Here is a 14,483-nt window from a genome sequence, read left to right as displayed (position 1 = left end):
CCATTCACATTTTCTTCTCAAATAATCTGAGACTGGATTGAGAGACACTGGGGGTTTATTATGAACTATGCTGATTATTGTTCATATTTATATTCTGATGGTTCCAAATAAAGGTAGAGAAATGTTTTTGTAGTACTTTCCCCTCATACTCCCAATCTATATTTTACCATACTTTAAAAGGTTTACATATTTACTAATTTTAGTCATTCAAACATCAACAAACATTTCACATTCTTAAAAAAAAAAAAAAAAAAGTAATTTAAGTGAACTGACTTTTGCATTTGCATTTAATGCTGGCACACAGTTTGATTTCCTAATCCTGAAAACAAAACTATGTTTTTACAACTAAATCACGTCTTCATTTTTGTTCACATGGAATAAAGACAAAAGTCTAATCTGCATTTTCATCATAATTCATAATATGTGTTGAATGGCTCCTCAGAGGAAGTGTGATCAGTACTGGCCGGCGGAGGGGCAGGAGGAGTACGGCAGCTACCTGGTGACGGTGAAGAGCAGCAGAGTGCTCGCCTACTATACTCAGAGGACCTTCACTATCAGGAACACCAACGCAAAAAAGGTCTGACATACAGCAAATCAGATCACAGTAACTATAGTAGCTGCATTCATGTGCTCTCAGAAATATTATCATTTATACTTTACTCATAGATTATGTAATTTCATGAAATGGATGTGGATGTTATACTTTTGTTGTTGAAAAAAACACATCAGACACATATTATTGTTCCAAGCAGACCCTTGTTTATATGTCTTAGATCATATCTGGAGTGGAAAATTAACAAAGCTTAGACTGATTCTAAAATGTATTTATGTCTATGTGACATATCTGCTGGTCCCAAAATCACCACATACAGTAAAGACTGGACCAGCACCCTTTATGTTTATGAGTTCATTGTGGTGCAAGTCATTAATCACTTCCTGCTTGACCTGCAGGGCTCCCAGAAGGGGCGGAGCAACGAGCGGACAGTGATGCAGTACCATTACACCCAGTGGCCCGACATGGGCGTCCCAGAGTTCGCTCTGCCGCTCCTCAGCTTTGTCCGCAAGTCTTCCAGAGCCAGGGCCGACGACATGGGGCCGGTGGTGGTGCACTGCAGGTAAGATCTGATAGAAGCTTTGTTTTCCATTTTTACCCTCCTGTCAGTAAATCCAGGATTCATCACGTTTTTCTGTCTTGTTGCTGTGCAGTGCTGGCGTGGGCCGGACGGGAACGTACATCGTCCTGGACAGCATGCTTAAGCAAATAAGAAATGAAAACGCTGTCAACATCACAGGCTTCCTCAAACACATCCGCACACAAAGGAACTACCTGGTTCAGACAGAGGTCAGAGGTCCACACACATTCATGCACTTATTGAGGGGTGACATTTCCACTGGCTGCAATTTGAACCCAGTAAGGGTTTACAGGTCAACACACAGCTAGTTTAAAACTGTGTTAATTAAAGTTGAAAAGTGAAAGTTCACATATATCAAATGTATTTATCATTATACTATACAAGGTTGTACACCGAAACCAAAGTTTGCAGTCCATTCATCTTCACATAAAAAGTTGGACATTAAAGAAACAGTGTCCATCAGCTTTGACTGTGTATGAGCGCCAGGCATCACCGACGTAAAGTCCCCCTCCTCTCGTCCTGCGCTCTATCAGCTCAGACGAGGATCAGGGATGCTGATTGAGCAGGTCTCTGTAAAGATGTGGGCACAGCCGTCTCTGATTTCCCATTGTTTGGCCAGAGTCCCTATTGAGTCGTTTAAGCAGGGTTAAATCCAAGCTGGGCCACAGCCATTGCCAAACAGCCAAGCAAAAGTTTGACTACATGTGGAAATATAATCATTTTGAACATTTCAACAACTAATTGATGGACTGGCATGGAATTGGAAAAAAAAAAAAATTCAAAATAATTTAAAGTTTAACCCTGGATGTCTTTTGACCTGCAAATCACCAAAACAGACGTTAATGGGAAGAGCCTCTGACCACAGAAACCTTTTTAAAGACTACATGGAGTGAATGTAAATATTGGTACTTGAAATCTAAATTTTTCTTGTAGCACTGTTTCCTTGGAATATTTAATTTGCCATTTGCCCACAAATCATTTCAAATTCCAGTCTTTCTCTGAAATATTACTTCTCAGTCAGTGCAGCTATAAGAATGACACAAGGTTAGCAGACTGTCTCATTATTGAACAGGTCACTGCATTACTCATGAGGGACAACATAAATAATAGATTGCTATTGAAACAAGAATTAGACTTTTTCAGTTTAACTAACTGAGCAGAGTCTAACCTCAACATTTCTCAACACTCTACAGGAACAATATGTTTTTATCCATGATGCCTTGGTGGAAGCCATCCTGTCCGGAGAGACAGAGGTGGTGGCGGCTCACCTGCACAGGTATGTGGACGAGCTGCTTATCCCGGGACCTGCTGGGAGGATGTGCTTGGACAAACAGTTCAAGGTGAGCAGCTCATCAAACAGTTAACTCTGTGTATTTTAATTGTATTATGACTTGGATTTTTCACAGACAGTTTGCTGAATTGCCACTTTGGCAAAGGTGTTTTTTTCTGGTTCTTTCCTCCTCGTTTTTGCTGTTGTGACTTTAAGCCACAACCAACAGGAAATAGTCCACACCTCAAAAATGTCTACAGCTTAAAGTAAAAGGGTTGTAAAATAAATCTGTCGTAAGAGACATATGTAATTGTTATATAAAATAAAAGAATAAACATGCAAAACACTGAAATAAATGCAGAGTTTTATTCGAAAATGTCAACGTTTACATAGTCAAGGGTTATTGCAGGTCACTGTGCACTGATGTTACATAAAAAGCATCTTCACAGCAGAATGATTCAGTGCTGATTCTTCAGTCACTCAGATATTTGTTGTTCTCCACAGCTGGTTTGTGACTACGGAGTGAAGCAGTGTGACTACTCTACAGCTCTGCATGACTGCAACCGCAGCAAGAACAGAAACTGCTCCATGATACCCGGTGAGTCCAACATGCTCGGGAGCTGGACCATTTCAAGGAAAAAGTAGATGTCAATTAGCCTGATGTCAATGTTTAATTTTCCTTATCGGCCACAGTTTTCTAAAGTTAGATGAGGCTAAGAAAGGACAATGCTGTGAAATATTTTTTCTGTCTTTGCAGTTGAGAGGTCACGAGTGCGACTGTCTACGACAGCAGGGGAAACGTCAGACTACATCAATGCATCGTACATCGCAGTAAGAACAAACTCATTCTGTTCAGGTTTAAATCTTCGCAGAGACAGGTCCAGGATGTTTTTAGACTAGTCTGAATCAGTGTTCAAAGTCATGTTCCTTGTAAGCGAATCACTATCTCCACACCCATATAGCTATAATATTTGTTCCATATTGATAGGCTTCGCTTGAGTGATATTGCTTGACACCATTATTGTGTAATCAGTCAGAGGCGTCTGATAGTGAACAGCAGACAGGAGTGAAATGTATCATCCTCTTGATCCAGTTTGAAAATCAGCCCAGTCACGTGGAAGTAGAAAAAAAACAAACAGATACTAAGCCATGGGTCTGTTCCTGCAGGGTTACAGGCACAGCAACGAGTTCATCATTACCCAGAATCCTTTGCCTGGCACCATAAAGGACTTCTGGAGGATGATATGGGACCACAATGCCCAGGTTATTGTATCGCTGCAGGGGACACTGCCAGCCGAGGTGAGGAACTGGTTGTTTTTTTTTCTTTTCTTTTTAAATAACAGTATTGACTTAACTGATTAGTTCTCTTTGTGCTGTCTAACAACCATTTGTTTGACAACCAGTTAAACATTTGGGGGAAATGTCCTTATTGTTCTTTAGGAGAGTGAGTTAGTTCAGATTGATATCACTCCGATGTCTGTTAATGATGCATTTATAGCATCTCCATAGAATGGTAAGAATGGGAAAAACTATTCTGACTAGACAGCCTTGTGATCACACCAATTAAACACACTAAATTAAAGGACCAGTGTGTAGGATTTAGTGACATATAGTGGTGCAGTTGCATTTCTCGTTTTAAGCAAAAAGCTCAGAGTTCAGACTGCTCTGAATGCAATGTTTTATATGTTCTTTATATGTTATCTGCTCCAGTTAGAGGATGGCTGAGCACAAAGTACAGGAACCTGCTCCGGACTAAAGGCCTTTGCACACCAAGTCCGTATTTTTCGTATGCGTTTCTTTAATCTGTCATCCGATAAGAATCGTCACACATAGTGACCTCCCGCACTGACTCCGATGTGTTTCTGTTGTGAAATTCACAATATGAGACAAATATTTTTCCTGTGATGTCCTGTGGCTTCTCTGCTTCCCTCTCTCCATCCCTCTCAGGGATTTATGGAGTTTACTGATGGACATATTAGCCGAAAAAATTATTTCACTCAAACTAATTGAAGAGTTGTGCAAAGGATTTTCACATAGGTGCATTAGAGATTCATACAGTAATTACATAAGTAATTTCTATTATCAGGGAATAAATGTTTTCTTTTTGTTTAATCCAATAGAGTTTCGGGTCTTTCTATGAGAACTGTTTCAAAAAAGTGTGAAAACAATGAAAGTAATAACACATTTGAAGGGGAGAAGACTTTTGCTGTGCCATAAAGATGATGATGAAGATCAAGTGGATCCCAGATTATTAAGCTTATCTTAGTAATTGAGAGAAACTGGGGCCCCCTCATGGCTCGCCTTGTGGAGTTGGCGCCCCATGTATCAGGGCTTAGTCCTTGCTGCCGGTCATCTCCTCTCCCTCTTTCCTGTCCATATTTCAAGCTGTCCTGTCTAATAAAGGGGGAAAAAAGCTCCTCAAAAAAGATATTTAAAAAATAATTGAGAGAAACTGACTGTCTGGGTAGCTAACGTAACAAAAATATTCTATTAAGGTATTTAAATGGTTTGATCACAAGGCAACACTCCCAACCACCAGACATAAGATTGATATCCATCTTCTATTCTCTCCCAGAAAGATAGAAAATAAGTATTTCTTAAATCTCGTATCATTCTGATGTCACAGAATGATGTGCAGTAGTTCAATCTGTAGTGTTGTTGGATCTGACTGTGATGTAACTGTCCGTTGCCTTCTTGTGTTGGTAGACAGAGGAAGAGGAGCCGTGTGTCGTTTGGCCCCGTAAAGGGCAGCCAATCATCTATGAAATGTTCACCGTCACTCACAGGAGTGAGAATAACATCTGTCTGGCTAACGAGGACATGGTAGTGGTCCAGGACTACGTACTGGAAGCTACACAGGTAAGTGCAACCTGGAGCTTCACTTAGACCACAATTAAAAACAACATTTAACAAAATGAAAAACAGGTAATTGTACTAAATTAAAATTCAGTTTACCACAAGTGCTGTAAAAACACATTTCTTGTTTCATTTTAGGGGTATATTATGTAGCTACTTTGTTAACAAACACCTCTTTTCAGAAACAGTGGAAAATTAGTGTCTATGTAAACATAGTCACTGTGTCCTGTGTATTGCTCAGAGACACCTTTATTTAAAATATGGCAATTTAGAATTATTTTATTTTTATTTTTTTGTGCATGTAAACGAGAAAGCGTTGTTGCCATTAAATGTAACAGTAACTCACTGGCTAAACTGGTTGTAACTGTGTAAATAAAGTGTTTTCTTTTTTTTTATCAAAGTAACTCACTAGTCGTTTGCAGTAAACATTTCCATGGTAAAACCTTGCTCCACCAATCGAGGACTTCCTTGGATGATTATGACATTATGGCTAATAATGAAAATCCTTGCCTCACAACGTAATTGGGGTTTTTACTTCCCAACCTCACTGTTAGCTCTATACCAACAGCAGGAATTTTGTTATGAAGTGGCAACACTCCACACATCTAATCCTTATGCCACATTCAAGTCATGTGGGAGACTAAAATGATCAGTTTCTGACTTGTGAACAGTGTTATGATAAATTTAATTGATACTATATTGTCTATTTTAACCCCCACACAGCCAACTCTGCAGTTATACATACACACAACTGTCTTGAAGTGTCCTGTGGTATGTACACTTGCAAATGTTAATGCCAAACTATGATTAAAATTATGAGATTTATATTATTAATCAGACTATTAAAACAACACTATATAAAATTTGGTATTTGTTGCAATTTGTCCAGATTCAGTTAATACCACTGTCGTAAATATGTACACATTACGATTACATTACTTATGAACAAAAACTAGCAAGTCGACAACTTTGATAACATAGCCAAACATCAGGGCTGAAGTGGTGCAGCATCAAAATAATTTTAAAGCTATTATTTAAAGGTACAAAAGTCACACAATGGGGTATTGCACAGTATAAACCAGTATAGGAGTTTTCGGCATGAAGAACTACTAAAGAAGCATGCCTGTGTTTAAGGCAAAGACAAAAAGTAAAAACAAAAAAAAAACTCAGTCTTATAATTGCTGTGACAGACATCTGCTCTTTCCTCCTTATCTCGACAGGATGACTACAGTCTGGAGGTGAAACACTACCGTGCCCCTCGATGGCCAAACCCAGACAGTTCCATCAGCAACACCTTTGAGCTCCTCAACCTGGTGAAAGAGGAGAGCGATGCCAAGGACGGCCCCACTGTGGTCCATGATGAGTAAGACCTTCACTGACTGGTCAACATTTACCAGGTTTGACAGGACAGGTTTGATTTTTTAATTTTTTTCCCTCCCCAGTGTGGGTGGAGTCACGGCAGGAACATTCTGCGCTCTATCTTCTCTGACTCACCAGCTGCAGGCTGAAGGTTCGGTTAATGTCTTCCAAGTGGCCAAGCTGACAAACCTCATGAGACCAGGAATCTTCAGCGACATTGTAAGGCTGTTGTCTGTCTCACAATATGCTGATGATAATGTTCTATCTGTTCCTCTGCTTGTGGTAAAGGATAATTCCAGCTTATTACAATTTACAACTACAACAAGAGTTATTTTCATAGTTTTGTCCATCACTTTAATCAGTAATAATAAAAAGGTACAGATGGGGTGCCCGGTTAGTTCACTTGGATAGAGTGTACCGAGGCTGAGTCCTTGTTGCAGCGGCCCAGGGTTCGAATCTGACCTGGGGCCCTTTGCTGCCTGCCATCCCCTCTCTCTGCCACCCTTTCCTGTCTATCTTCGGCTGTCACTATCATATAAAGGCAATAAAAGCCCCCCCCCCAAAAAAAAGGTACAGATAGGTGACAATTAAAAGGAAGAACCAACACAAACCCCCGTAGTTTCTGGAACCCTCTCCATTCTCCCATAGGTTTTCACATAATTTTCTTTCTCATCAAACCATTCAGTGACCCCCTCAGGTCTTATATGGAAGCATCTGCAATTGTCAGGTTTCTCCTTTACTTTGTTACCCATCTGTAGTATTCGCTAACTTAACAGCTAGGCTCCAGGAACAGCGACATCATTTACAAAAAAATAAAAAATTCAAAATTGTACCAATTCAGAAACCCACTCATATATATTCCCCGTTAATAGTAGCTAGTTAATGATGGTCACACAAATTGGTGTTTGCACAAAGGTATATAACAAAGAAAGTAATGCTTTATATTAGTGGTCTGTAATTTCGTAATAATTTCCAATAAGTTCCCTGAAAAAAAAAAACTTGTGTAAAATGTGTTAAGTTGCAACAACTACAGTTAATAAATCCCAACGAATTGCTCAAAATCACAGGTTAGGTGAATTTGTCTACAAGCAAGCACACAACTCTAAATATAACAATTTGTTACCCGTTGTTGATTTACAGGAGCAGTACCAGTTCCTGTATAAAGCCATGCTGAGTCTCATCGGGACACAGGAAGACGAGAAAACCCTCCAGTCCTCCGACAACAATGGTACCATCGTGGTAGGAACTGCCAGCACTGCCGAGAGCCTTGAATCCCTGGTGTAACTGCCCCAAAAAACACAAAGAACTCTTGCTTAACTTTTACAAACAAGCAACAGCATTTTTTCCTTCCTCTTCAACCACCAACAGAACTTCTCCTGATGCCAGACTCATGCTACAACTACTAGATAAAAATCCTCGTCATTCAGGACTCTGTGTTGGAGTTTGAGGCTGGCATGACAAATTTCTTCTACGCTGGATCTGGACTCCCTGCGGTTTTGTAAAGTGTGCCTTTTTGTATTTTTCATCCTGTACTTCTAACTTTGATACAAGCTGTAGACTAACGCTGTACTACCCTCAACTAACAAACTTTTCCTAGACCTTTGTATTTATTGGCACTGAGCCAAATGGGGAAAAAAGGGAAAAACTGCATCTTTTTACATCAAATGACATATTTTGTTAGCTTGTCTTTTATAGAGCTCCTGCACTGAACTCCTTTTTGTAAATACCATCGCAACGGTAGCAGCAGTCAAATATAAAATAAGGGCCTGGAATAATAAAAATAATAATCTAATGTAAATAATATTATAGTAATCAACTTGATGGACCAAATTTCTATTTATACTTTTAGATTTTTATATTTTACCATTTTTAGTGCATTCAAATGTTATGGTTTAATTCTAATTGCTTAGTTGGAGAACATTAATGCTTTTATATTCTGGATTTTGTAACAGACTAAATGTGATGCATGTTTGTTTTTTAGCTGGACATAAAACACTGCTGGATTATTAGCTAGGGGATTAAATAAGTGACAGAACACCAAATAAAGAGCCTGTTGGCGTGTTTTGTTACTGTGCAGAACTATAACTACACAGCAGCTAAGTAACACATTTTCACCAACAAAAGATTTAGGTTACTAAATGTTAGAAATCCTGCTCTCATGTTCATAAAATCAGTTATAATAATCTTACATATATCCTAGATGTTGAAAATACAAACTAAATCATACACACTGGTCCTTTAGAGGTCCAGCCACCGTAGTTTCTCCTACACACTTCACTGCTCCATTCCCAGGTCGTCAAATACAGATGCAAATGGTGCTCTGTTAGTTGAAATCTGTAACTTCAGCGCTACATGCCTCTAAATCCTACACACTGGTCATTTTATGTGGAGGTAAGATACCTTTCTCTGTCAGAATTAATGTTTTTCTTTTACTCTGTACCTGTATGGCAATTATTTCCTTTATCTTGAAAATTACCAAGAAAATTTCAGCCAGTGAGTTTGAGTTTCCAACATACTTATTGTAACTAATTTTATTTTATGCATAACAAATGGATTATGAGGCATGAAAATGCTGGATCAGGGATAACGGATGTAAGGAATCACAGTTAGGACCATGCTACCATAGCAAACAACTGCCTCCATCATCTCTTTTTTTAGTATGGCACAGCCTAGGAACCCTGGGACAGGGAAACATTTAAAGGTCCAGTGTGTAACATTTAGGATGATCTTTTGGCAAAAATGGAATATAAAATTCATAGGTATGTTTTCATTAGTGTATAATCACCTGAAAATAAGAACTGTTATGTTTTCTTTACCTAACAATGAGCCATATACATCTACAGACAATAAGATAAAAGGGAAAAAAAAAACAAAGTTACAGTTATTTATTGGGGCATTACATTTCCTACACTAGCTAATTTAGTGCAAAATCTGGCATATTTGGTTTGATGTAATGGCCTAACGTTGGCCTAACACCAACTCCTAAATGGAAGCGATGTGGTTTCAGTTTTTTTTTTTCAAAGAAGCTATCCTAACCCGCTCCGTGCATCAACAGGCTGAACGATGTGTCGCTTGTTTGAAAAACTGCTCTGGTTCTATTGCCTTTCTCCACCTCCACCCTGGTATGTGTGGAGATCTGGCTATGCGAGACTAGTCAGCAACCAACATGATGATGAGAAACTAATTTACGAGGTTGAGAAGCGGCACTTCTTACATGATCCACCCGCTTCATTAGATTTTGATATTTCTGTGTACAAAAGTATTTTTTAAAATGAAATTTCTTAATAATGTGGCCTATAGTTGAGTTAGTTATTTTCACAAACAACCATGTTCTACTAATGACATTTTGATTACTGGAATAAAACGTATCCAGCAGGCAAAAAAAGACTGGCCGAGAAAGCAGTTTACATTTGCATTGTAGGCCTTTAGCTCCCGTGTTTATCCACAGTGACTTACAGCAGCAGAATGGACCTCAGCTCCTCAATCACCAGCCTCACACACGACCAACAGGAACGAGGGCAAAGGTCAGAGGTCACAACAGCATGACGAGAGATGGAGCAAACACCCCAGTGAGTCTTACATGAGATAGGTGTTAATGAAAGAAACACAGAAACAGAGAAAATAAAGACATGGTCTGATGAAAACTGTGTCCTATCCAACCTGTGGATTATACATTTTCCCTTTATGGAGTCATGCTTTAATCCGTGCACTGAACTGGTTATTCCAATTGATTTCCCATGTGTTAATCCGGGTTAAGACTCTGCAAGAAATGCGCCTTTTCAGGACAGGAAATAGGTCAAGTGTCCAGACGTCGTCTTGACTGGCCGCCGTATCCACACCTTCATTTGCATTTTTGACTTTTCATAATTACATACCCAATTATCCCCTGCTTGGTGGCCTAGTTTGCATGGCTGCCTCCAAATAAAGTGGGCGCAAACAGGCTGATTGTCTTTTTTTTCCAAAAGGAGCTGAGCTGGAGGCTGAGAAGACATCATGGATCACAAATACAAAACGTGGGTTATTTACATGTTTAAAAAGCTCCAGGGTCTGGTAAACAAAGTTTTAAGCCATAGTCATATACCTTAAGTCAGACTTTAGATCAACACAGTGGTGGAAGTATTAAGTTGTTTTACTGAAGTAAGGGCTAGTGTTCTCAATTACAAGTGAAAGTTCTGTATTTAAAAATGTACTTAAAGCCGTACTTAAGTATGATATGCTAAATGCCATTTAAATCTCAAAAGTAAAAGTTTACATATATTTTGCAAGTAAAATAATAAACTGAAAGGTAACTAGTAACAGGAGAAATCCTTTGTTCAAGATATTATACACTAATGAACATACCCATGAATATTACACTTTATTTCTGCCAATAAAAATGTTACACACTGCACCACGTAAATTTCAACATGGTTTAAAAGACAGATAGTCAAGACAGTTAAAAGATAAGCGAATTAATTGTTGACAGAAATTATTTAACAATTTTTTAATTTTAATAATCATCCAGATGATAGACCTTTATCACAGCAGCCATTCTGACATTAAATAGTAGGGTAAATACAGGAGTTAGCAATGACAGTAATAAAGGTTTTGTTCCATTCAGGTCAAACAGAGTCAGGGTTCTGCTATTGTCCATGTTGGCTCACTATAAAGGCTAAATAAAGGCTCATAACATCGGTTTACCCTACTATTTTATGTCAAAATGACAGCTGTGAAAAAAAGCTGCTCAAACATGAACAATGAACACTTAAATAAAACTGAATATCTCTGGTACACCCTTCCCCGGGCTACAGTTACACATTGGTTTAATCCTGGTCCTTCTGGCAGAAACAAACAAGGACATCTGGAACAGGACAATTCAGCGAGGAGTGAATGTTTGAATAAAGGAACATCAATCCTGCAACCAACAGGAGCTTCAAAAATGTTCTTTAAGTTAGTAAAAAAGTATTCCACCTACCTGTAGTGGTAAGAAGGAGGATGGAGGAGATATTGGAGGAAACTGATACTGTGGAGCTGAATGAAATTTGTTTTGTGGTGCCCAAAGCTTAAATTTTTTCATTTAAATTTCATTACATAAATAAACAGTCATGGAGGCTTTTAAGTGTTAAATTGCAATGGATTAATAAAATGATACAAAAAATAGTAATAATGAATTAGTTGCATCTACAGATTGAAGTGTGAATAAAATAGTGCAAAGATACATTTGCAAATAAATAAACTGCCCTTAAATAGTGAAAGAAGAAATAACATGGATGTTTATTCAAGTAACCACTTTTACATGTTGATAAAACAAAGAAAACTAGCTTTTATAAATGATTGTGTGTTTGGTAACCATGAATGGCATACATTTCAAATCAAACATTAAAGACAAAACAAAAAATCAAAAACAAAAACCCAACAAAAATAAAAACGGTTTGTATATGTAAATCAAATCAATATTGAGAAATGATTTTCAGTGATATCAACATTTTATTTGACAGATGTTAGTGTTGATGTCCCTTTTGACCTTAATTTGTAGTTTTGAACTGTATCTGAATTCTTTCTTTTGGAATCTGACAGGACCAGATCTCCGTTCACTAAAGTATCAAAGAACAAACTATGGTGTAAAACCCTCTGGAGGCCCATATTTAAACTACATATCAGTACAATACAACAATAATTACTCATCTGTGTATTCACTCTTTCAAACATCTCCAATCAATATTTCTACCTCTCAGCTCGGCCTAACCCAGGAACCGCTGTTACTGATCACGTTTCAGTGACTGCAATGAGATCTTGAGTTAATAAGTAATATCCAGAGTGTAATACATTTGTAGTGCTTTTTAGTTTAGATATTACCCCGATATATTTTAAATGTTAAGCATAAAATTGCAATTGGGCAATTTCGTGTTTTTACATGAAAACTAGTGCAGTGCCCCTTCGGATCAGGGCGATGGCTTGCAAGTCTGATCGACTTCAAACCAAACTCAACACTGCACTCCCTCTGCAATACACCCGCCAAGTGTGAGGTCGATCGGATGAACAGTTCTCAAGATATGCCAATCAATGAAATCCTGGAGGTTCTGATTCAGAGAGTTAAAGCTGTAAAGCTTAAAAAACACAATTCAAATTGATTTTGTTTAAAAAGCGGTTAATGATTCAGCCCCCATCTCAAGATAAAAGTCATCATATCTTCATTATTAATTATTATCTCAGTTTGTTGAGATACATTGTGGAGATCAGATGTAGATTAAAGCCTTTTTGTCCTGGATTTTCCAATTATTAAGAAGGAAAAAGTTTTTGTCTTTGGAAAAATGAGACAAACTTGGTAAATACTGGTACAGTCTTTAAAAACAGTGCCACTAACTGCTGTCTGCCATACAAATTGAACAACGTACAATCCCTATACTGTGATAGTATTTATATCCTGTGAACTGGAACAGTTTCACAATTTTGATGTTGGACTTTTGCTCTTTTTGATTTTCAAGAAATACTAATAGAGGGCTAGTAACTGAGGTTTTTCTTGCATCACAGTTTGAAGGTCATTGCAGTATTGAGCTGGGTTTTCTGGATATTTAAAAAGGACCAGTGTGTAGGATTTAGTGGCGTCTAGCAGTGTAGTTGCAGACTGCAACTCCCTCGCTTCACCCTCCCCTTCCAAGCACGAAGTATTATATTCAATTTCTGCCAACAGATCCTCCTAAATGTTACACACTGGACCTTCAAGTAATCCAAACATCTGTTAATGAAGATGCTATTTGAGGTGATGGGGAAAAAGACAGTTAAAACTTGGAAAGGTTTAGCAAGTTGGACATTTTTAATAAAAACATTGAAGATATATGATCGCATGAGCAGTTTAAAAAAAATCATCAGTCTGACTGCCACTGAACTGACTGAATGCTTCACTTTTCATTTTGTTGTAAAATGGTGACAACACTTACAACAACACTGATTAGAGCTGACGTGGTTTTGTCGTATGATGTCAGAACCATTAAGTGTGAAGAATATATTCTCAAATCCCAGCCAAAGCTGTTTCTACACTATATTTACCTGATTAATCAGACATGTTTGTGCTTTTAATGCTTCAAATTTCTAATGCCTAAAATAGTGTTTGATCAGTCGACCTTTTGCACATCTTCACAGAAGAACTTTTCTCTGAAACAGTCGACGCCCGTGAAACTGTTTCAGTTTCTCACAGATGAGTAAATTTAGCCAAACTCAGAAAATATTAAACTGCAACTTACTGAATATTAACACCAGCTGCCTTTTCAGCTTTTTGGCCTAAAACGTACAAACGTGGTTTTGAAGCAAATAGTCATAAAATTTAATTTCAATAAAATAAAAACAACATCTGACCTTTTCCACTTTCAAACTATTTTTACCCCCTTTAACTGTTCACATTTGAAAGATAAATAACATAACTAATATTTATTTTATCAGCCCCAGGCAGAGGTGAGTTAGCGATATACTTTTAAACACCGACTACAAGCAGGCAGGTGAGTCAGAAGACGATAAAGCTGGTGAAAAGGCATCTGATAGAATGAGGATTGTATACATTTTTCCTGCTGTTGTCAGCTCTACTCCTGCAGGGTGCTCTTGGACATGAAGTGAAGTCCCTCCTCCTTCAGTCGGGCCAGCGTCGGCCCATATACATCTTTCGTCATTGGAACCACCAGTCCCTTTGTACTGATTTCACCTGTAGAGAGAAACAGCGCAGACTTGGTCTTTGTTCACAAGTTACCCAAACCGGATTTCTTTTGCTCATATGTGACTCAGATCTGTTATTTTCATGACAGTGTGAAGAGCACAAATCACAAAATCCGACCTTTTCAATTCTCATTCGGGGCGACTTTTATATGTGGATAGCATCATTAATCAGACCTGTACCA

At 38.2% G+C, this 14,483-nt stretch overlaps 2 protein-coding genes across 5 annotated transcripts in view; one reads left to right on the top strand and one right to left on the bottom strand.

Annotated features, from left to right (window-relative positions):
* ptprz1a (protein tyrosine phosphatase receptor type Z1a) overlaps positions 1-10,560 on the top strand; it is an 80,807-nt gene extending 70,247 nt beyond the window's left edge. For all 3 annotated transcript variants that reach the window (XM_051382484.1, XM_051382483.1, XM_051382482.1), the window contains 11 exons: positions 443-577; positions 952-1,115; positions 1,207-1,342; positions 2,327-2,473; positions 2,908-3,001; positions 3,161-3,234; positions 3,571-3,702; positions 5,110-5,262; positions 6,480-6,622; positions 6,702-6,837; positions 7,759-10,560. In XM_051382484.1, coding sequence (XP_051238444.1) covers positions 443-577; positions 952-1,115; positions 1,207-1,342; positions 2,327-2,473; positions 2,908-3,001; positions 3,161-3,234; positions 3,571-3,702; positions 5,110-5,262; positions 6,480-6,622; positions 6,702-6,837; positions 7,759-7,902 — 1,458 coding nt within the window. In that variant the 3' untranslated portion in view covers positions 7,903-10,560. The remainder of the gene's footprint in view (positions 1-442; positions 578-951; positions 1,116-1,206; positions 1,343-2,326; positions 2,474-2,907; positions 3,002-3,160; positions 3,235-3,570; positions 3,703-5,109; positions 5,263-6,479; positions 6,623-6,701; positions 6,838-7,758) is intronic.
* A 1,284-nt stretch (positions 10,561-11,844) lies between these two features.
* aass (aminoadipate-semialdehyde synthase) overlaps positions 11,845-14,483 on the bottom strand; it is a 28,587-nt gene continuing 25,948 nt past the window's right edge. For both annotated transcript variants that reach the window (XM_051382495.1, XM_051382496.1), the window contains one exon: positions 11,845-14,290. In XM_051382495.1, coding sequence (XP_051238455.1) covers positions 14,172-14,290 — 119 coding nt within the window. In that variant the 3' untranslated portion in view covers positions 11,845-14,171. The remainder of the gene's footprint in view (positions 14,291-14,483) is intronic.

The sequence above is a fragment of the Dicentrarchus labrax genome, unplaced genomic scaffold (genome assembly GCF_905237075.1).
Source record: "Dicentrarchus labrax unplaced genomic scaffold, dlabrax2021, whole genome shotgun sequence".
Lineage (NCBI taxonomy): Eukaryota > Metazoa > Chordata > Actinopteri > Moronidae > Dicentrarchus > Dicentrarchus labrax.
This window is presented reverse-complemented; position numbering and strand designations above follow the sequence as displayed.